General features: G+C 33.7%; 1 protein-coding gene and 1 non-coding gene across 5 annotated transcripts in view; one reads left to right on the forward strand and one right to left on the reverse strand.

Annotated features, from left to right (window-relative positions):
• LOC136418243 (carboxyl-terminal PDZ ligand of neuronal nitric oxide synthase protein) overlaps nucleotides 1–22,206 on the forward strand; it is a 65,816-nt gene that overhangs the window by 24,549 nt on the left and 19,061 nt on the right. For 2 of the 4 annotated variants that reach the window (XM_066404248.1, XM_066404249.1), the window contains exons 3-5: nucleotides 10,703–10,774; nucleotides 11,617–11,709; nucleotides 11,762–11,923. In XM_066404248.1, the coding sequence (XP_066260345.1) occupies nucleotides 10,703–10,774; nucleotides 11,617–11,709; nucleotides 11,762–11,923 (327 nt within the window). Of the gene's footprint in view, nucleotides 1–10,702; nucleotides 10,775–11,616; nucleotides 11,710–11,761; nucleotides 11,924–21,223; nucleotides 21,450–22,206 lie in introns of those variants that run through there. The other 2 variants (XM_066404245.1, XM_066404246.1) reach the window with 1 other exon arrangement.
• Nucleotides 8,359–8,440, reverse strand: TRNAS-GCU (transfer RNA serine (anticodon GCU)). Its single transcript has one exon. It is a non-coding gene; the product is annotated as a tRNA-Ser (tRNA).

The raw sequence follows: 22,206 nt of genomic DNA on the forward strand, positions 1-22,206 counted from the left end.
ATAGGATAGGGTAGTACCGCACACCATAAATCAAAAGAAGACATTATAAGAGAAAGCAAAATAGACATTAAGCAAATGTTGGAAAACTCGAAACCGACTGAATTTTTAGGCATGACTCAAGCGGCCTGTGATTTACGCGAAAGTTAGAGGGTATTCATAGAGAAACAGCACAGAACTTATCCAAAAGAAAGAAACAGATACCTAACAGACGTAACCTCGAGATTATCCAGGGTCAGGAATTCTGGAAATCGCCTCTAATAGGTATTCCACATTTCGCAAGTTAAATGACCTGAAAATGTTTCAAAATTTTATCATCCAACCAGATTTGGTGGCAACAGTAAAAAAACTGTAGACTAATCAAATCATGTTAAATCAAAGGGAGCATGTAATACTAAATTTGATTCCGACTTATCACTCTAAGATTACACAAATAGTGATTTAAGCGATCTTTCTTCCTGCGACTTTCTTCGGCTTGAATTTTGCTAGAAATTTTACGAATTTCAGACAAACTCTGAACAATAGGAAAACAGTTACAAGGCCCCAATTCTTGGTCAAATATTTAACAGACAGTATGTAAGCAGTTATTTTCAGAGAAATCAACGATCATATAGCTTGCAACGAGTCGCGCCTGTCGCCTACGTCCCGATTAGAACTGTTTTGATTATAGATGCATTAAACGTTGTTAATTGAACACACTCGTCCATAATATAATCACCTCAGTCATGGGCTATAAGAAGACATTATATCTTGATTGATGGTGCTATGCAAATAGCTGAGAAAACAATGTATACTGCAATAGATGCACACATTGGACAAGACGTGGAAAAAGTTTCCCCAACATTTTTTCTTAGTTATACCAGATGAGACTGGAAATGAACTGAGGAAGGAATATACGGCTGCCCAATCCACTCCAACTTTCCGACAAATTGCCTTGCTCTGAGGAGTTGGAAATTGAAATAGTCGTCCCAATAACTCACCGGAATGATTTGCACGTTCAGTCATTACCATAAACTCTTGCACCGAATCTAAGGCAAAGGGAAATTCAATTCGCGGACGTAGTAGTTTGAATTATGTTTTCAAACTGGTTCACTATTAGATTAAAGGGAAGTTTAAGGTTCATTACTTTTATGCCATCTTAAAAGTTCTTGAGCGAAATCTGAAGATCAAACAAATCGCGACCATGCTCGCAACAAACAATCTCCTACGGCGGAGCTTGTTTATTATTCATGGAATAACTCTCGCCTTCATTCGTTCAGATCGTGACACTCGATGATTCGAAAAATTGTCAGTTACCGTCAGTTTTGCAGCTGCGTTTTAAACAGAGACAGTACGTAAAAATCCTATGCAGGATTAGCTCATTCACTTATGCAGTAAACGAACTACTATCTTGCAACGACCTTCGCATTCTTTTCGAGTTAATTCATAAGAAGTCATGTTGATTATTTTGCAATATAGACATGATCAATATGTAAGGACCGTAAGAAATTTCGAAAATCTCGCAATCGTACAGGTAATAGTTTTTCAGGACATGCTTAAGGCCTTTCAGTGCATAGATGACATACTCTAGAGAAGATAGCATCGTTCAAGAATTGTAAAGCTGATTAGGATTTTTTTATTTATGGCTCTCGCAAATTTAACAGCAGATACCAGAATTGTGAACAAGAGAGGGAAATAGTCTTAGTTAAATTCGACAAGATTTTCAACGGCCCAAAAAAAAAACAGTGTGTGCCTTAGTCCGCAGATCTAGACAGGATGTTTTTCTTCAGCGGACTAGTTCATTCATCGCAAAAAACTCATCAGATGATGAAAATACAGACACGCTGGTATTCCATTTTAGGGATTGTAATACTTACTTGTAACAGTCTTTTTTCGCATTGAATCGATTTGAAAGTTCTATTTTTACATTTTTAATTATCCTGATTTTAATTGAAAAACACGAAGTTAGTCTTGGTGGCCAAGAGTCAACTTTAGTGAAGAACATTAAAGCAAATTTGAGCGATAATGACGTGATCCAAAGAGCTTAACGATTGCTTAATGCACATTATACGCAATACGAGGTAGTGAATGAGAAATTATTCAGGACTCATTAATGTGCTTTATGACCCCATAAATTACCGAATATTATACGCTGCTTTATCGTAAAATGAATTTAGATCTCCCCTATAACATCTCTTAAATGGCGTCTAAAGTCATCGATGGGTAGCACTCATGTGGGTCAATTATCATGAAAAATATTTATGAGGAATTTCTGGGCTAAAAATACCATTCCAATTTCCGAAAATTTACTGCAACAATAAACCAAAACAATAATTTATTTTGGTTGCGCAATTATGAGGCACAAATTTTCATTGGATTAGGGATGCAATTCTGTTTGGGATAATCGAAAATCTGCCTTCAATAAATCGACAGCTTTGTTCCAGCGCTAATATTTACCATGTTTCTCGTCTGTACCGACCAAAAACCAATAAATCTGGACGTTCTCAAAAATAAAACGGCGTTCACCTGTATCAATATGACGTCACTACACACATGATGCCGCTAATTCCCAAAATAAATGTGACGCCTCCAATTTCTGGTCCAAAATAAACACTTTTTCGAAGCTGTGTTTGTTTTGTTTTTGTTGTATCAATTCGATGTTGAAGTGTGTAAGAAGCCATGAAATTTGAGGCTCTAAACAAACCACTAGATATCCTTTATTTTCTTTTGAATTTTATAATTTATGAGTAAATATTTGGATTTTTTGTCTCTTCCTGTGCAAACTCATTTTTTGACGTATTTTTTTAATTCTATCTGTACAAACTCAAATTCGTTACTGATCTTTCAGTGGAAACTCGTTGGCACCTTTAGTGTATTTAAAGCGAGGCCCAGATTGTAGGTAAGCTATAAGTTTCATTGTTAAAGTTTATTTGGTGCCAAAATATTAATTTGTTAATGCCTCCTATAAAATATAGATATTTCTGCTTTGGAAGATAAATATTTTTTTAAGTTTCGCTCCCAACAGTCGACTGATTTGTATTTCAACTCGAAAGAGTGTATTTTTAGGTTCCCAATATTTCATTTTCTAATTGATAGCAAAGAGGGTTTTTGGACGCTATCAAGAAATAAATGAGCCACTAGGGATATTTATTCAAGCAAAAATTGTTTTTGGCGGTATTACGTTCTTATTTTGGATGAATCAATTAAAAAATATTTTCAGACTATTAACCATTCCATCCATAAATTTCCCAAAAAGAATTAGTGCCACTGCTTTAAAACATTAATTTAGGGCTTCTTTCATGTAAAATACTCTAGTCGATCCGAAACATCTGTTCCCCTGGAAATGTATGCCCTTTGGGCAAGGGGCTGAAAATAAGAGCAATCCCTTCTTTTGAAACATTAATAATTCGGTTTAAAGTAAGTACGTTTTGCTTTTCGGGTATACCTACAACGATTACGAATTTCTCGAGAGTTTAAAGGTCTCTTGAAATACCTGGTAATGGAAGAAGGAAATAGGCAAATTTCCTCCTTCAATTACGAAGAGGACCCTTTGCCTTCCTATTTCGTTTACTTTGTGTCGTGTAAAATATTAGATAGTTCATGAGAGCCCAACTTACAAACATAAAATTCCTTCAAGCCAGTGGAACTTTGGTTGTCCATAACCTCCTTTCAATATAGATGAAGTTATTTCAGGGCATACCAGGTTAGTGAAACTTATCCAAAAAAAGGGAACGAGCAATCTAAGATTTAAAAACGATAATGCCTAACCCTCTAATGGGATATTCTATGATACGCCAATGATTTTGTGCAGACGAATATTATAAATTTTCCTATAATTTGAAATGAATATTATTCTCTAGGCAAAGCCCAAAGCTAGTATTACATAGAGAAGAGCGAGGAAATTGAGAAACAGGCAAAATAAGAAATTTCTAAAAATTGCCGGTCCTAGAGCATTGTGGAGATATGTCAATGATCTACCGCCTATTACATTGTCCGTAATCCAATAATCGATCAGTTTCGTCCACTAAAAACACAGGGGCGTAGAGAATACAGTTTTCAAATAAGAATGAACAGGGGTCAAAAAAAGCAAATGCAAGAGATATTATTTTGCAAAATTTATTGGATCCTAAAATACCCTGACACGCCAATGATTTTTTTGCATACTGAGTGTACGAACGGAATACAAATTTGAGGTACTTAACAACGAGGAGTAAATAAACAATAAATAAGGGAAACAATTTTTGAAAATTTCTGATTTCTAAAAAATTGTAAAGTATCAATGACGTACTATATGCAGAGAACTATTAGACGCAGATCTAGACCCACACAAATTTGCTTGCTTTGCATCAAGACCCCTTTATCCTTAGTTTCACCATTATTGGCAATTTCAACTTTCTAGCATTTAGCCTTTTTCTATATGAGAATTTTCCTAAAAAAAACTAATAAAGAAGTTGTTTTTGCAATTTAGCCTTCCCGATATTCCGTCTCAAATTTTGCGCATCCTGCGCTGGAGGGCTTCATAGGCGATATTTAATTAAGGCTCTAAAACTGCACCTCCCAAACTTCTGTCGCGATATTAGTCCATAACAGGCTTACATTTCCGATCAAATATCGAGCATCCAATATCAGAACCTAAATCTCAATGGATTTTCTTTTGCACCGTATGCCTAGATAAATTGAATGAAATTGGAATGTTGGCTTTTCTCTAATGCAAAGACAACATGAACCGCAATATTCCTACGGTTTACCCAACCAATAAGCTTTTAGATTCATACCCATAATAAAAGTTTCATAACCGTGATAAGATAACAGAGAAACAAACTTTAAGGCCATTACCGGATTGTTGAACTCTGAATTCGATTTAAAACAAGAGTTCCGTATCACTCACTCTTGGGCACCATCCTCGAAGATGCATGTCTAAGTGCAATAACCATTATTCATTTCCGGATATGCGTCATTTCTCATGCAAACTCACAGATAATCGGAAAATGGATTTCAGTTTGGCTGAATTCTTACGTAAACTAACCTTAAGGCTAATGGGACACCACCCAAGAATTGAATTCCTGAGAATCACTCGGTGTACCCGCTTTGTTTCTCTGAAAGTTATATATTTCATCATCATGGGTTTGGCTTTGTGTCTTTCTGGGTACCTTTAAAGTATACAGAGAGCTGCACGAAAAACGGACAAAGCTTTGAATCGGTTATTTGTCAACGTATTTTCAAAATTAAAAAACTAAATCAAATTGTCGAGAGTTCTTTGTATTCTGAATGGCATCATATCAACGAATTTTAATCCAGTAGATTTATGTGACATTTAAAAATGGTTAAACAATTAAGTGTTAAACTCGGCGTCAAATAAAGTCAGTAATGTCAAGAATTAACTGATATGTTGAAAGTATCCCTAATTTTCTTATTAATACAACTTTCTGCGTTTTCGAAAGGTGTCGCTTGTGCTCAACAAAATGGTGGACATTTTGAACAAATTTTATAAAAATAAAATATTTAATATTTTAAATGTCTTTGATAAATTATTGGAGACAGTTAGAAAAAATGTTTATTGATGTTTTCGAAAAAATACAGGCAATTATAAAAAAATATAAAAAAACATAGTTGGCGTTTGAAGAAAAAATTTACATCCGTTTTTTTGACAAAAAAATTGATTTAAACAATTTTTTTCTGTCAGAATACAGAGAACTCTCAACAGTTTTATTTAGTTTTTTAATTTGGAAAATCGGTTGACAAATAACGATTTCCTAGCTTTACTTGTTTTTCATGTAGCCCCCTGTATACTGTGTGCTGTAGCGGCGGTCTTGTGCCCAATTTGCCACTTCGAATTTTTACGTAGATGTTTTTACTGTGATTCGACAACAATGAGATTCGACCAAATACATGGTCTTCGATAACGTAAATTACTGACCTTTGTTTTCAAAATCATTAATTCAAGGACTGTGTCTAACGACACCTTGATGAGTCTCAAGTTAGAATGTCATGATAATCAGTTTTGTCACGGTTTTAAATAGATTCTCGATATATTTTAGAAGTTAGCCGCAGGTCAGTTTTAGCAATGCCATATGCAAATGGTTTACGTTCTTTCTGGATAATCGAAAATAGCTTATTTCCATTAACTAGCAGTAGTACCTATGTCACTAAGTAATAATTATTGGCAAGATTGATGTAGAATAAGTTTTCTTTCAGTTGCTGACAGGCATAACACTTGGTTTCAAGTGTCTGTTGTAATAGGTCTTCTGAAAGTAATACGGTAATGAAGCGTTGCTTCAAAGATTCTCTAGTGGAAAGGGGAATCTTTAAAACTAATAAGAAACCAGCGGGCGTATTTCCTTTAAATTTTTTTGTGGTAGAGTCTTCCAGGAAAATCTGAAGATGAGCGCCATTTTTCATCGCATGTCGACAAGGAATATATGGAATATTTTTAATAATTTTTCTTGTCGTTCTATGACAACTAAGCAATTCACAGTTGATCTTATTCATTTATTCTTATTCAAGTTCCAATTTGCATATTTGTTTAGAATTAGAGGAAAATGAAACTGGTGAATTCCCGGTACCCGTTCGTTAATTAAGGCTTTCTCCGTGTGAGAAACAGAACCTCATTACTCAATTGTGTATGGTTTATTTGTTTGTCTTCGGAGATTAATAAGATTTCTTCTTGATCCTTGACCGTCAGAGTTTCATTTTTTAAAATATCGGTTTGTACGTTTATCATAGATGTTAATTAAAATAGAGGCGGGGCATCCCGAAAGCTCTCAATTTAGATAGACTAAGAAGATATTATGTGAAGTTTCAATTTCTTCCTCAATTGGACTACAAAATTCTTATAAAGTCATAAAGTTTAAATTTATAAATTTTTCGAGTAGAAGATCGAAGGAAGGAAGGAAAGCCCAATTTTAGTAAATCTCACCGAAAATCTAATTTTATAAATACTGATTCAGAAGCGTAAGTTTTTGATTAAAAATTTGAGGTTTTTAATTTTGAATTCAGGGCAAGTCCCAATGCTAATTCATAAATAGGAATAATTTCCATTGATTTGAAGATTTCCACAATCATGTGTTAGAAATTCGATCTATTTAACTTTGCAAAACAGCTTAATAGCAACTCATAAATCGATAATAATTTACTTTTTTTTTGTGGAATTACCGCAGTTTTAAGTTTCGAACATTTTACCGCGACTCTAATGAGCTTACCGATTTATTTTAGATTTCCGGTGGCCCAAAACATCGAGATTTGGATCTGAATTCGTAGCTTACCACCATTGCAACCCTCAGCAATACAGCTTTAATTTCGGTCTAGTAGTGAGATACAAAATGGAAAATGTTTCTTTCGCATTTTAAAAACATAGAACATTGAGCTTTGATCGGAGTTACAAACTTTTTAATCACAAACTGGAAGATATTTCTTACGTTTTATAGGGTTTTAGAAGCATAAAACTAGGAGCTGTTAATCAAAATTCCAAGCTTTTTCAATATTTTACAGTGTAAACTGACTTCAGTGTTCGACACGAACTCTGCTAAATAGTAATTCATTTGTAGGTTTTTTTGTCAAAATACCAATCTTTTTTAATCTTGGAAAACTCGATAAAATAACTATAAACTTCGATTTTAGAACTGACCAAGAGTGCGATACTCTGAACGAAATGTTCCTTAGTAAGATCTCAGAAGCTTAAATCCTTGGAGTTCCAAGGTTTTGTAAATCCTGCACAACTCAGTGAAATCATTTTAAAATTCGACTTAATAACTTCATAAGAGTGATTGATAAACTGAACGAAATGTTCCAATGGTTTTTTAAGCATTCTAGAGCCGCAAAACTCCATGATTTGATGCCCCTTTATTATCAAAAGTTTTCTTCATTTCAAAAATAAGAGTTCTTGTTGCATAAAGTTTCATAGTTTTCATTTTTTAGGAGAGAAAATGGAAGAACTACTGAGTAATTTATTCTCTTGTTTTTCCCCAAGGAACATCTGAAAATTGATACCTATCCTTCTCTTTTTCGGATTATTAAAACATTCCAAATAATAACAGTATGAGCTTTTTATTTTGAGGTGTCTCTAGGACTATACTTTAGTTGGTAAGATCCAAATTCTCAGCGATTTTAGAAGTTTTCAGTTGTATCAATTGAATCAAATGAAATTTAAATTATATAATTTTTGAACTTTTTAGAGGATTTTATGTGATCTAGATTTGGGAATTTGTCCATTGGGTTTTAAGCGTATCAATGGGTTCTTATAATTGATATACCGATACAATTTATATGAACAAACACCGAACTATGGTAATTACAGTTCCCAAAATTCTGAGAAAAAATATGTGAAGAAAACACTCCATGGTAAATTCTCTATTTTCAACAGAAATGGGAGACAAAAGAAATTTCCGACGAGGATGGGATTCGAACCCACGCGGGCAGAGCCCATTGGATTAGCAGTCCAACGCCTTAACCACTCGGCCACCTCGTCTGTTGGTAGCACCGTTGGTTCCACGACAATGATACTCATCGCAACGTCATATGTGTAATCGGTCAATGCACTCGTATGTGAAACACGAACTTCAGCGCTAACACAATTTGTATTGAATTTCATCTTGCTTTCATTCAAATTAGTTTACGGCCAAGTAAACCACCACAATGGGAAACAACTATTCGGATAAATCACCGTGAATCACCTCATTGTAAACGTTTATTTGCAGTCAAAACAGTCATTTTAGGGTCCTTTCTGCTTTTATTCGTAGTAATTCTAAATGAGCAACATGTTCTGATGCCTTTATAAGACAAAAAAGTATCTATTTTTCATAACTATCCAGTTTATGAGATCCAGACGAATCTAAGATAATATATCAATTCATTGGTAGATGGCAGCGCAGTGGAAGAGTAACTTTTCTCACTTATGCATTCACCATTCTGTCTAGAATATTCTTTGTAATATTTCAAAAATTCAGAAAAATTTTTATTTTCTAATTAATGCCAGTCTTTAGCCATACCATGTCATAAAAGTATAATCAGCCCCTTCGGATGTCGATAATTCACGCTTAAAAGGTAAACACATTATAAATAATGTATGCCTTGGTGGAGGCAACATGCGGCAACAACGAGGAGATCGAAGTTTGCATGTAAATTAGAATTTAAACTTTGAGTAACGTATTTAATGGAATTTGTCATAGATGGTGTAAACATCCGTCATTTCCTTTCCTGATGATATGTATTTTAAACTTAACATCGCGGCGCTAAAAGAAACTTATCAAACTAGATTTTTAGTTGGAAACTTTAAGTGGCTCTAGAGAAGTTTATTTCGGGTCCAACTGGGTCAGTTAAGAGGCTATAGCTCGAGTTTTTGAAGAGTTTTGGTGAATGAGATGAACGCAAACCGGTCAAAGATTCTGGAAGTCACAAGCAACAGGATCGAATTTTGAATCCAAAATGGCATGATTAGGACCTTGAAGATGAATCAAATTTTGTCATTTTAAAAGCTTCAATATCTTTGATTTTATTCTAGTCCATACGGCTCAATAGTTGAACCAATAATTGCAAGGGACAATTCCATAATTAATTTTTTTAAGGACTTATACGAGCTAGTACGTAGACACAATCCTAGTTCCGCGGTCACTGGTAATGCAACTTCTCACTTTGCATCCACCTTTTTGTCAAAAATCCATAATTTCGATCTTTAAACTCACCAACGACCAAAATTTCATTCAGTAATGGGCAAATTGTGCGATGCGCCATTGCGTAAATATAATAAAACCAGTCTAGACGGTCATTGTTACTGGGAAAAAGCGAATCTAATTTTGTTTTGATCCACTTTTCAGCGTTTTTTTTCTTGGGCTACTAAACTAAATTTCACTTTCAGCTCAAGATTACTGTTTCAAGTTTACGTACTGTGGGTGTCCAGCCTTTATTAACACCGTTAATGTACAATAAATTGAACACTGTTCTTTTGTGCTAAACGATTTGACCTCGGATATTATTCCTTAGTTTTAATGAATTTTAGAAATCGAAGATTGCGTTGCTATTGCTTTTAGTTTGGATGCAAATTAGCGCGTCCACCTACAGAAATAAGATATTACACTGGGAGATGCAACCAATTAGCCTAATCAATCTTGCCATTGCAAATATTTATTAACAAAGTCTAGATTAATTCACTCTTTACACAAATATTGGCAACCATTCAATCACTTGCACGTAAATATATTCTCGAAATCTATAAATTTAATAACAGCATTTTGCGAACTTTTCTGCACACCTCCCAGCAGCTCGTTATTAAACGAGAATTTAATATTTCAGTTTATTGCACAGGCAGCTAGTCAGGAACTAAGCCCGATGTTTTGCTTTACAGTTAATGAGCTAATTTTCCATAGTCAGAATAGTTTTGGCGATGTTTTGATGCAAATTTCCCCCTCAGCTACAGCTGCAGTTTTGCCCCAAAAATTAGTTTCAACCCAGTTTTGTTTACCTTCGTACGAACCTCCGGAATGTTGCCAGTTTAGGGGAGCTTTATTTGTGTAGGTTTTGTTCAGCCCTTAATGCCCTGATATTAAGGTCTGGAAGCAAGGAAAACGAGGTTATGCCGTATAAGGAGAAGGATATAAACTGCTGAGGAATTTTAAGTGGTTTTTCCGGTCCCTTTTGTATTAAAGGCCTTGTCTCCATTATTTTGAATACCTCAAATTGTTTTTATTATATGAGAGTTTATCTCAGCTCTGATGGGTCTTTATTGTTTTTTCAGTTGATTGGAATGCTGGACGTACCACGACCTACCAGCAGGGTGGAGATTGTTGCTGCCATGCGTCGAATTCGGGTAAGGATTCTAATCAACAAGAACCAACAAACATCATGAAAGTCAGATAATTAATTATTTGGTGTCCGTTTCGAATCATTTATCATGCGCTCAACGAATTTATCTTATTAGCGAGAAAATCAAGTGGGAGTGGTTAAATTATTGCAAGTTCTTTCGACGAAAAGTTGGATTTCAACCAACAACACTACCAAAAACATCGCAGAAATACAAAAGCTGACACAGGAAGTTTAAAGTGCCCTAAAAACGTGAATCTCAAAGAGAATCTTGTATACTCTAGAATTTCATTGATTTCTTAAAAGTGGCTCCAACCAAACTCCGTTCTGATTTCGGTTCTTGCATGTGTGCTTTTCGTCCGCATGGATTTTAAAGTCATGGAAGTATTTTCGAATGTTCCACAGCTACGAATTCATTGAAATTTTGTGACAACTAACTTCATAATAGAAAACGCGCAGTTTTTTCTCATGTTTTACTTCAAATTTTAACCAATTCGGAAGGAAATTGATGAAAAAATCTAACTTCAACCAATTTGGACAAACCTAGCAACAGAGCTGTTGTCTCTTTTTTGGGAGGAATTTCTTCAGAGATCTTAGGGAACCTTCTAGAAACACCAAGAATTTCGGGTTTTCCAAATTCAAGACCTCTGAAAATCTGAAAACAGAAAAGTCGAAAAAAAATCGAATACCTCTTGAAAATCCCCCGAGTCTATGAAACATTTCGAGATTCGATGGATCACGTGTCATATCAAAAAATCTCTGTAATTGAAAGGTTTTTGATTTAAGCTGCTAAACGGTGTAACTCTACTATAACTAAGACTTCTCATTAATTATTTTCTGTAATTTCAGTACGAGTTCAAAGCCAAAGGAATCAAGAAAAAAAAAGTGACCATAGAAGTCTCACTAGAAGGAGTAAAGGTCACGCTGAGAAAAAAGAAAAAAGTAAGTTTTTCATATGATTTTTGTCTATTGAATTAATGTTTTCAAATTGCAGAAAAGACATTGGAACGACGACAAATCCCTCCTCTTCCACCATCCAATTTACAGGATATTCTATGTATCCCACGATTCCCAGGACCTTAAGATTTTTAGTTACATAGCCAGAGATGGTTCTTCCAATGTGTTCAAATGTGCAGTATTTAAAGCTCATAAAAAGGTAAGAAATGTTGATGCTTTAATATCCAGGAAACGCTTTTAGACCCAGTTTCATAAATTTAGATAAACTGAATTACAAAACTTGGCGTTTCTAATGATTACACTTATATTGCGTAATTAGTTAAAGTTCAAAGTTGAAATAACTTGCATCGAGCAGTTAAAATCGGCTTTTCACATGTCACTGGATTTCGCTATAAGTTGTTTTTTTTTTAATATAATAATTAGAGTCGAATTTCGGGAATCTTCGAAACGGATAAAGCTAGTGGCGTAGATTAACCCATTTTGTCCCAGTGGTGCATTATCGAACCACACATTTTATGATTTTTTTTTGCTAAATCCAATATATATTCTTTCATACCTATTTAGAAATTTTATTACTATTAGATTATAGAACTTAGTATCGTACATACTGTTGATTTTTGTTTTAAAACAAAAAAATTATGACATCTTAGAGTCATGGAAAACGCTGCATAATTTTGTGTCAAATGTTGAAGTGATTCAAATATAGTAAGGTAATTTATTTTTGCAAAGTATAATCATTTTTGATAAGTCTATAATATGTAGATTACATAGTAGAAAAAGTGCATTTGAATTGTCATATAAATTATCACTTATTTTGTGTAAATAATACCGGTGCCTAAACGCACCACTGGTTTTATCTATGAAATAAAATCAAGTTATTGCAATTTTCGAAAAGTGTGTGCATTCAGAGTGAATAGTCGCCGATTAGTGTATTGTTTAGTATTTATTTGTTTCTTGTGTTGGGAAAATACCCAACACTATTCTAGAATAAATAAACCCATCTATCTGCCCAATTTATTGCTCAGACTAAATAATGTCATTACTCACAAAATCTACCCAAATTATTGCTTAGACTAAATAAGGTAATTACCGATAATGTTGATATAGGCATAAAGTTCCAATCAATTTATAGGTTTGAAAACTGATCCTCATGAGAAAATCATTTGGATTTTTATTGACTCAATACTCTTTTTTGTGGCTATGATCTCACGATGAAGAAAAAACGAATTAGTTGGTTTGAGTCTCTCTAAGCGAACAAAACTCACATCTCTCTATAACCCAGGTGCCTATTAGAATTTCAGTAACTATACAGTGTAGTTTTGTTGAGTGACCGTGTATTCATCCAGTGTTTTTTTTGTATCGGTTCAGCGCCATATAAGCTGTAGTCCGTTCATTTGATATTTAATTACAATAAAAAAAATCCATATGTCGTTTTCGAAGTATTTTACTCAAAAAGAATTAGAAGCAGCCTTGGAGGAGATCGTGACGGATTTGCAGAATAATGATGAAAGTCGTAAGTATTACTTGTATTTACATATTTTTATATGTATGTATTAGATGCAATATGGTAATATTCAGTTTTTTGCGAATTTAAGCTAAAAGTAAGAAAAGATAATATTTTCAGAACATATTGACGCTGTTTATATTCCACCCGACGTGGATACTTTGACCGATGAGGAAAATATAAACGATGAAAATAATCTACAAGAGTTTGAGGAACCAACTGATATAGTTGGAACTTTCGAATTGCATCTACCGGAATATACAAATCAGTCGTGTACGAATCAGTCCTGTACTTTGTTGACCAATGAAGCTCAATGGGATTCATCGGATGATGAAACTTTGGGAGTCCAAAAGGAGACGTTTGCTTTCGGCAAATGAAAGGCTTGCTTCTACAGTCAAATGGAGGAAAGGTCAAATTGAATATACTCACGCACCTATATCTGATGAATTTCAATCACGCGAGAAACTAAAAAATAAGCTCTCGGGGAAAACTCCCCTTGAAATATTTTTTATGTTTTTTGATGATGAAGTGATTGACTTGGTTTTAAATTTTTCGGTAAAATATGCTCAAGACAATAACCACCATGAATTTTTATTATCAAAAAACGAATTTTTAAATTTTATAGGAATTTTACTTTTTTCTGGTTACCATTCATTACCACATATTCAACATTATTGGTCTACTGATGACCGTCTGTTACCAGTGGTGCGTTAATGCACCATGAAATATTATGCTGTTTTTTATATGAAATAAAGTTTTATGTACAAAATAATTCAATTTTAGTTATTTTGTGTAAGATTGTAACATTATGGTATAAATTTTCGTTAAAATTATTAGTAGTATCCTTATGTGTCCCAAAACAGTATTTCATATATATTCCCAATGGTTCGTTTACGCACCAGTATTTTTTTTTGTACATAATTTTTTTCTAGTTTTTTTTGACATATGTAATGTATTCTTAAATGTAACAAAATAAATATTTACAAACAAAAAATTCGTTTTGTTTAATTTTTCGATGCTTGGGACAAGATGGGTTAATGCGCCATTAACTGGATTTAAAACGCTGTGATGAAATTTTCTAAAGTAAATTTAGCTAGTCACGTTGTTTTAAATCGTGCGGCTCCCTCTGGCACGCCTCTGGATATTGTTTTAATATATATTTTTTTACATCAACCAGTGTAGCGGAATTAAAAGGATGTTGAAATGGCGCAACTGGCTCGAGCACGCAGTTATAAATTTCATAAAACTGGTCTCTTCAAGTAAACGTCGTCATCGTACAGAACTGAATGTAAAGTAAATTCAGTGGCGTAACTGGTTTGAACGCGCAATTGTGAATTTTACAAATCCAGCCCCTGCGAGACTGAGCTGCAATAGCCGGTCATAAATTAATAATGGAAATGTACGTGAATTTAAGTTTTAATATCTCATAATTAGCTAGATATCAAACTGTTCCACTCGGTAAAGATTTTTTCTCTCTTATTTAAACTATTTAGTAGAGTTGATTCAAATTGTTGTTGCATATAGGCATTATTTCTACTCACTCAACCTGAAACTCGTCGCGATATTAAATAATTAATAAAACCAATTAGTCGGCTTATTGGGCACAATAACAGAGCTAAATAGGAATTTCAGTCCAATAATGGCAGTGTTCAATTCGGTGTAATGCCTGCACTATTTGCTCGATTGAGTTTTTTATATTTTCAAATTAAGGTTATTCGAGCGAATGAGTTCGGAAATATATGGATCTCCAATATATGGAAACGAATATTCCAGTTTTAATTAGTCTTGTCAGGAAAATGAATTGCTCCCTTCAAAGCAGAACAATAAACTGTGAGATGAATGGGTGAAGTAAGTAATTTCTTTTCTTCTATATAACTCAAAGTGAGCTAAATATTTTGACTAACTGAACTGAGAGTACCTGCACTGTGATATATCCAGTTAATTGGATTGCGAAATTAATGACTGGGCACATGGCAGGGGGAAAAGTGTATCCAGAAACCTTATCTGCAATAAGTCAGCTTTTGCAGGTGTTTACATCCAACGTTCCAATTAATCTCTTTAAAACACGCACAATGTAAAAATATTTCGACATTGTGCCAAGACGAATTTTCATGAAGTAAGAAGGAAAACCTTCCAGTTGTTTGACCCGAACGAAGCAGTTAATTTCGGCTGATTAACCCAGGACAAAATCAATTTTAAATTTGTTATCTGGGCTTATTCCATTAATGGAATTCAGCAAATCCATGCACGTTTCCAATTAGCATAAACATTATAATCAGCTCTGGAGGTAAAATGTCCCACTGGGCAAACTAGACAAAAACCCAAAACTGAATAGTAGTTGAGTTCCAATTATATGGGCACGGTTAATTAAACCCTGTTATTTATTCTGCTGTACATAATCAGCATTTGCCATTTGAGGCTATTGTAGAAGATACATAGTTTCAGGTTTCAAATATTATCTGTGATTTGTGGATCGAATGCGACGTGAAATTTAACCATTTTCGGAAATTGTGCTGAAATTGAAGTGTTTTTTTCATATAGTGATGTATTAAAACTGCCTCTACTCATTGTAAACTTTATAGGGAAAACGTTTGTTTCAGGACAGTATTCGAGAGAACGGTGAAAATTGAGGAAAAAATTATTGTGGAGCAGGCCACTTTGAAATCAGTAAATTACTTAAATATTCATGATGTTGGTAATTCCGAAGTAATCTTTAATTAAGACAAAATTTCCATAACATCATGACTTTTTTAATCCGTTGCAAAATCCTTTTAATGATCCACGTTGGTAACAGCTCCCTAATATTTAATTTTACCAGCAGTGTGAAAACAATATTGCGACGTTTTTGGGACATAAAATTTGTCACCTGTTAGTCGCAGTTGTTTCCAAACATAAATGCACAAATGCTACTTTTAAATTTAAATCTTCCCTGCTTTTCAATTATAGTTGCAGTAGATGGAATAACACGAGCGCAGTGAGTCGAAAAATTCGGAAGAAAGATGGGAAAATGTGGCTAAGGTGAGAAGGGAAAAAAGCTTGTCTGCAACAAGATAATTTAGAACTTATACAGGATGAAATTGTACTCGATGTTATGTTTTTTAAAAAGAGACTACACCGAAATTGGAGTGAAAAACAGAGCCTCGGAGCGTTGGAACTAGTTCAAACATGCCAAGACTGATACATCAAATTTAATTGAAGTAATTCTCAACTTTTTTCACAGTGGTTTTAAATTAAATTTATGATTCCCTAATTTGTTTTTTTTTTAACTTTTTTTCTTGCTTTGATACTACTTGAACAAATTTTCTTATATTTGTAGCTCAGAATTTGATAATAATAAGGTTCACCTTCCGATTTTGTTTGTTCATAAACAGTTTGTAGTCGTCTTAAAACTAGGAGTTAGTTTTTGATTTTGTTCTCTGTTTTTGGCTTAGTTTGTTTCGCTTTTAACTGCTCTGTTTCATCACGTTTTCTAATTCAATTTAATTTGTTTGATATAAATTAATCGTAGTTTTTTTTTGTTTTGTTTATTCTTAAGTTTCCAGTCTAGTTTTTCCAATCTCTCGCTTTTCATTTGTTCGGTTTCTATTTAGTTTCTCATTCATACTTTATCAAGTTTTCTAATAATTCCTTTAAATTTAGAACCTGTTCCTCATAAGCGGTCTGTAGTGCACTTTTAGAGTTGGATTGCAGTCTTTGCTCCGTATCGAACATCACTTTCTTCCCAATCCTCTATACAGGGTTATTCACCAAAACCGTTCATTAGAAGTTTACTAGGATCTAAAAGTGATACGAATTTGAAAATTTGGAGTTAAGTTTGACATATACTTTTTTTTTTTTAATATTTTCAACTTGCTGTCACTTCCGGTTTAACCGGAAATAGCTGTAACTTGCTTATTTCAAATGGAACCCCCAGTATATTATTTTATTTTTAGATTCTACATTAAAGTGAAACTTTGAATCAAAATTGAGAATATGAGCGTTTATGTATTCTTCCACTAATACACCGACGAACCACCGAAAAACAAAAACGTATAATAACTGTCATAATTAACAAATAACTATCATTATTTCTTTTTCAACGGCCAACTACGCGCATAATAAAAATTTACCAGAATGAATATCTCCTATTAGTTTCACATAAACTTAATTATTTCGAAAAAGATTTGGAATAGGTATAGGTAACCCTAATACAGTTCGATAGAGAATTACATTTTCTACTTGATACTGCTTAAAGTTATAGGGTGTCCCATTTAAAAAAAACGACTTTTGCAACTTAAAAAATGTAAATATTAAGAGCTGAATTTTGGACACCCTGTATAATACTAAGCCATATAACTAGTGAAAGTGTGAACCTAAGATTATGTATTGACATTCTGCAAAATATGGAGATTATAACTGCGGAGATATGCAATTTTAAAATTGGCCATTACAGAGGCACATTTTTAATTCAAGGTCAAATATCTCAAAAACGGTAAGAACTAAGTATAGGACATTATACAGAAAATGTACCTAAAATATTATGTCGAATCTAAAAATAAAATAATATACTGGGGGTTCCATTTGAAATAAGCAAGTTACAGCTATTTCCGGTTAAACCGGAAGTGACAGCAAGTTGAAAATATTAAAAAAAAAAAAGTATATGTCAAACTTAACTCCAAATTTTCAAATTCGTATCACTTTTAGATCCTAGTAAACTTCTAATGAACGGTTTTGGTGAATAACCCTGTATAATCACTTTCCCATCTAAGCCATAAAAGTCTATTCCTATGATAAATAAATGGCTCGTTTTATCGGCATTTATTTTATTGTTATTGACATACATAAACACAATGCAATTATTCGGGGTTTAAATTTGGAGCCGCAAAATATTGGTATTAATAAAATTTGATAGGTAAACAATGCCACGTGAAATGAATTAGCAATGTTCTTTGTGGAACAGGGCCAAAATGGTAGTTCCGAGTAATTAATTTTGCTTTCAATAAAATTAATTAAGATTTATGCGGGTTATTAAAAATTGTTACGTCGGAGGATAGGTCGGATTATTCGATTAAAAAAAAAGAGGCGGTGAACAATGAAGACTAATTGTTATATGGAGAATTTATAAACAGCAGCAGGGGGAAAAAATTGGTTTTTGGCTCGGAAGATGATTTAACTATTTGGCAAGGTAAAACCAAGAAAACGCTAATTAAGTAAATTAATTTTGCACCAGCGGAGGCATTTTTAAAACCTGAAAAATGATCATCTTTTCAATTTTAACAAGTTTTAAATTAAAAGCAAATTTACTTTTCCGAAAAAAATATGGGGGGGAGATAAAAATTTAGGTCCCTAGGCATTACTCATAAATTTCAGATATTATGTATGTTACGAGTAGGTATATAAACAAGGAAAAATCTGTTTATTATCCAGCAAAATACTTGCCCGCAGTGTTTATTATTTGCTTTGCTGATTTGACAGGCTCTAATGTAAAAAAGTTGGGAAATTATTCGTGTTTAAAAAATGATAGACAAGAGGATTATTTATACGGTTGAAAAAATGTCTACTATATATTAATCGCCTGGTCGAAGTTAACACATAAAATCTGTTAAAGAAATAAAAAATAAACTGTCCATTTTCTCACTTTGAGTTGGGAAATTTAGAACAGGCTGTTGATCATAATGTCTGTCGCCTTTGTTAAAGCTTAAGCGTCCAATTAATTAATATCATTGTGGACCTATCTCTGATTAATCGGCAGTTACCGCCAGAATCGCTAGTCTTAGAAGAGTTTTTGGTGACCCCCAACCTAGTAGCTTTCCATAGATTATTTTCTTTAACCAAGAAAGAGTTAACATCCTCTTGTGGGCTTTTTTGAGCAATTTCTTCACTAAATCTCTCACTTCCATAGTCGCATTAAGGAAGTCGTATAACTACATTTGTGTCTGGCATCCTCTTGTCCAACGGATTTGAGTGAAGTTATTTATTTTTGTTTGAAATGCCTGGGTCTGGATGAAGACGCAATTAACACCGCTTTGTTATAATTATTTGAAACCGCAATTTCCCAGATAGTTCGAACATTTTGTTGATATAATAGCGTTGGTGATTTGTATTACAGTTGATGTCTAGACAATGCCAATATTTATGAGTTATCCTCAAATCAGACTCTAAATTAATAAGTAGAGGAAAGCATCTTAAAGAGTTCGTAATGCGATTTGGGAATTAACTAATTTGAGTGTCTCATTGTATCCCTGACAAAGAGTCTGATTTTCAAACGGATTTGTGGACTGAAGGAGCCTTTGCGTTAGCAGTATATGTATTATATATTACATAAGTATCTGAAAAACTGAAAGATTATTACATCCCGGTTTGTGCAGGCGTCTACAGTTTATCTAAGCTATTAATTTCAGTATTTTTAAGATAATTCCTCTAGGGATTTCCCACATATTGAGGTTCGATGTTTATAGTGTTCCTAAAATCATATATATACAGAAGGGGATAATTCTTTACTTTATTTCATGACTAAAAGTTCATATAAACATAAGTCTGCAAACGCTTCGTGAACTATCTACAGGGTATTCAAATTTCAGAAATTTTTCAGTTTTTTCTTTATAGCTCCTGCAGTTTTTAAGATGTTTAACTAAAATTTGGAATCTAGCTGTAGAATTTACATAATTGAATGTGTCAAATGCTTTTGACAATATATAAGGCAATTTTTTCAGAGGTCATACTCCCTTTTTTCGCCTTGAACTTTTTCGCGGTGCACTGCTGGTAAATTCTAAAATACAAAATTACTTTTTCATTTCGTTCAGAAACTTTTTGATTGCTTGCAGTTTTTTCGTATTTGCGAAAGTTATCGAGAAAAAAGGTATAAAACTATTTTTGTTATTCACCAGATGAAATTAAAATTTATTATGGTTACGCAATTGTTTAATATAGGTCCACCTTTATTTTTAAGAATTTTGATCGTTTATTTGGAATTATCTGTTAAAAAAGCCGAGATAACCCTAAATAATAACGTTAATAATAATAATAGCGTTAACAAGGAAATTACGTTACAGCAACTGTTGGAAGTGACCCCTTACAGTCCTTAAACCTGCCTCCGTCCTACTTCTCATTGATGTCTGTACTCTTTCGAATACCCCCGGAGTATTTTTTATGGTTTCCAAAACATTTAATATTCGATTTCGTAACTCATCAACGGCATTTACTATTTGTTTTTTAATTATAACACCCTGTAGATAGGTACCAACGCGTTTGCGGACCGATGTTATATGAACTTTTAGTCATGAAATAAGCTAAAAAATAGCTCTCTTTCGTATGTATGTAATATTTAAGAACACCCTGTATAGAGGCGAGGAGGTACTTTTTTCAGACCATCTATCGGACTTAGATTGAGTTAGAATAGAACATAACTTCAATTGAATTTGTGGCCTTTCAGATAGCAGATTAACTATCCTTAGTCATACGCATTTTCAAAATCGCCATAACTGCGCAGTCGCTTTATCGATTTTCGAGATATCCACGCTTTAACCTGGGAAAATGACAAAACATATCTACCTCCTGTAAATGGAAATGTTCTGAAGAATTTCAAAAATTTTACGATTCTTACTTCACTGATACATTGAAGTTGCATCAATTGGGGGCTGAGCGAATTTTGTGAAAAGTCCATGTAATTATTACTCTTATTTAATCCACTCGCAGCGTTTTTAAGATCCTCACGTTCAAAGTTCGACTTAAAAATAGCTCTTGATGTTATTTTAGGAAATTTTAATGTTTACATTCATCACATTTATTCAACTAATGTTATTATAGCCGCAAAAACACACCATTGTCAGATTAGACATCACTTTACATGCAGTGATTAAAGACGGTGACGCAGCACTATACTGAGGTTCTCTTCCCAGGTACCCGAATAAAATAGTTCCCTTTCTAATGCTCGAAACATTCGGACTAATTCCATAAATACGTCAAATCCTATAAATAATCCAGAAAGTATGTGTATTCGGTTTAGAGGTGCGATTTTCGCCTCAACTTTTGTTTCCAAACAGTTTCCCGATCCGATGGCTTAATCAGTTCGCTCGTTATGCTCGTTGCGATTATTTCAACTGATGCTGGTATTCACCGTTAGTGTTGATTTCGGCGATTTCAGTGTCATTAGTGCTCCATTTAATGTTACTTCCGCAATGTACCGCACGGATTTACATGGTGTTGAGGTTGTTCGGGTGATTAGTGTTTTGCCTTCTTAAAGGTGATAGATAGTACTCGTGTTGTTTTGCATTGGGATACTTAACTTGAATTATTTAATGATTTTCGTACTCTCTGGCGACGTTTCAAGATTCAGCAAATATGCCCACACCACATTGGATATTAAATATTAAACTTTAAATTATCTGTCATAGGCGGAAATACATGTGCTTGTTTTGCAAGCGTTTTTTATCTTGAAATTTGGAAATATCCCGAATTTCGTGTGTTTGAAATTTAGATTCTTCACGAGCCACAAATCCAAGAACTAGATATATTATGATATTACTATGTGGACATAGACCTAAATCTTAAGCTAATATAAAGAGACATTCTGCCCGCTTTTTTTGGCCAATAAAAATTTTTCAATTCTTTTCCTTAAGGAATTCAACTGATAATAGTAACAACGAGTTTTATTCCATAACTAATCATTAAATAAGTGCTTCGAAATTTAATTAATAAATCGAAGCAGTAACAATGGGTGCTGTAGTTATATGCAGATACGGAAAGTAACTCTCAGCTTTCTTCTTCTGAACCTTTCATTGTACAGGCAAATAGGAAAAAAATCATGTATGAAACGAACTCTTTAGGAAATGGTATTTTGTGTAACTCGCATCAACCTACCTTCGCTGGTCCTGCAGAATCCCTTTCGTTGCACAAAACTATGCATTTGCTAACAAGTTACATAATTAGTTATTTAAAAAGCTATTCAAAACCACAAAGATATATTGTTGCCATTCTTAGACATTTCGCTATATTCGATT

This window comes from Euwallacea similis, chromosome 33 (genome assembly GCF_039881205.1).
Source record: "Euwallacea similis isolate ESF13 chromosome 33, ESF131.1, whole genome shotgun sequence".
NCBI classification, from domain to species: domain Eukaryota; kingdom Metazoa; phylum Arthropoda; class Insecta; order Coleoptera; family Curculionidae; genus Euwallacea; species Euwallacea similis.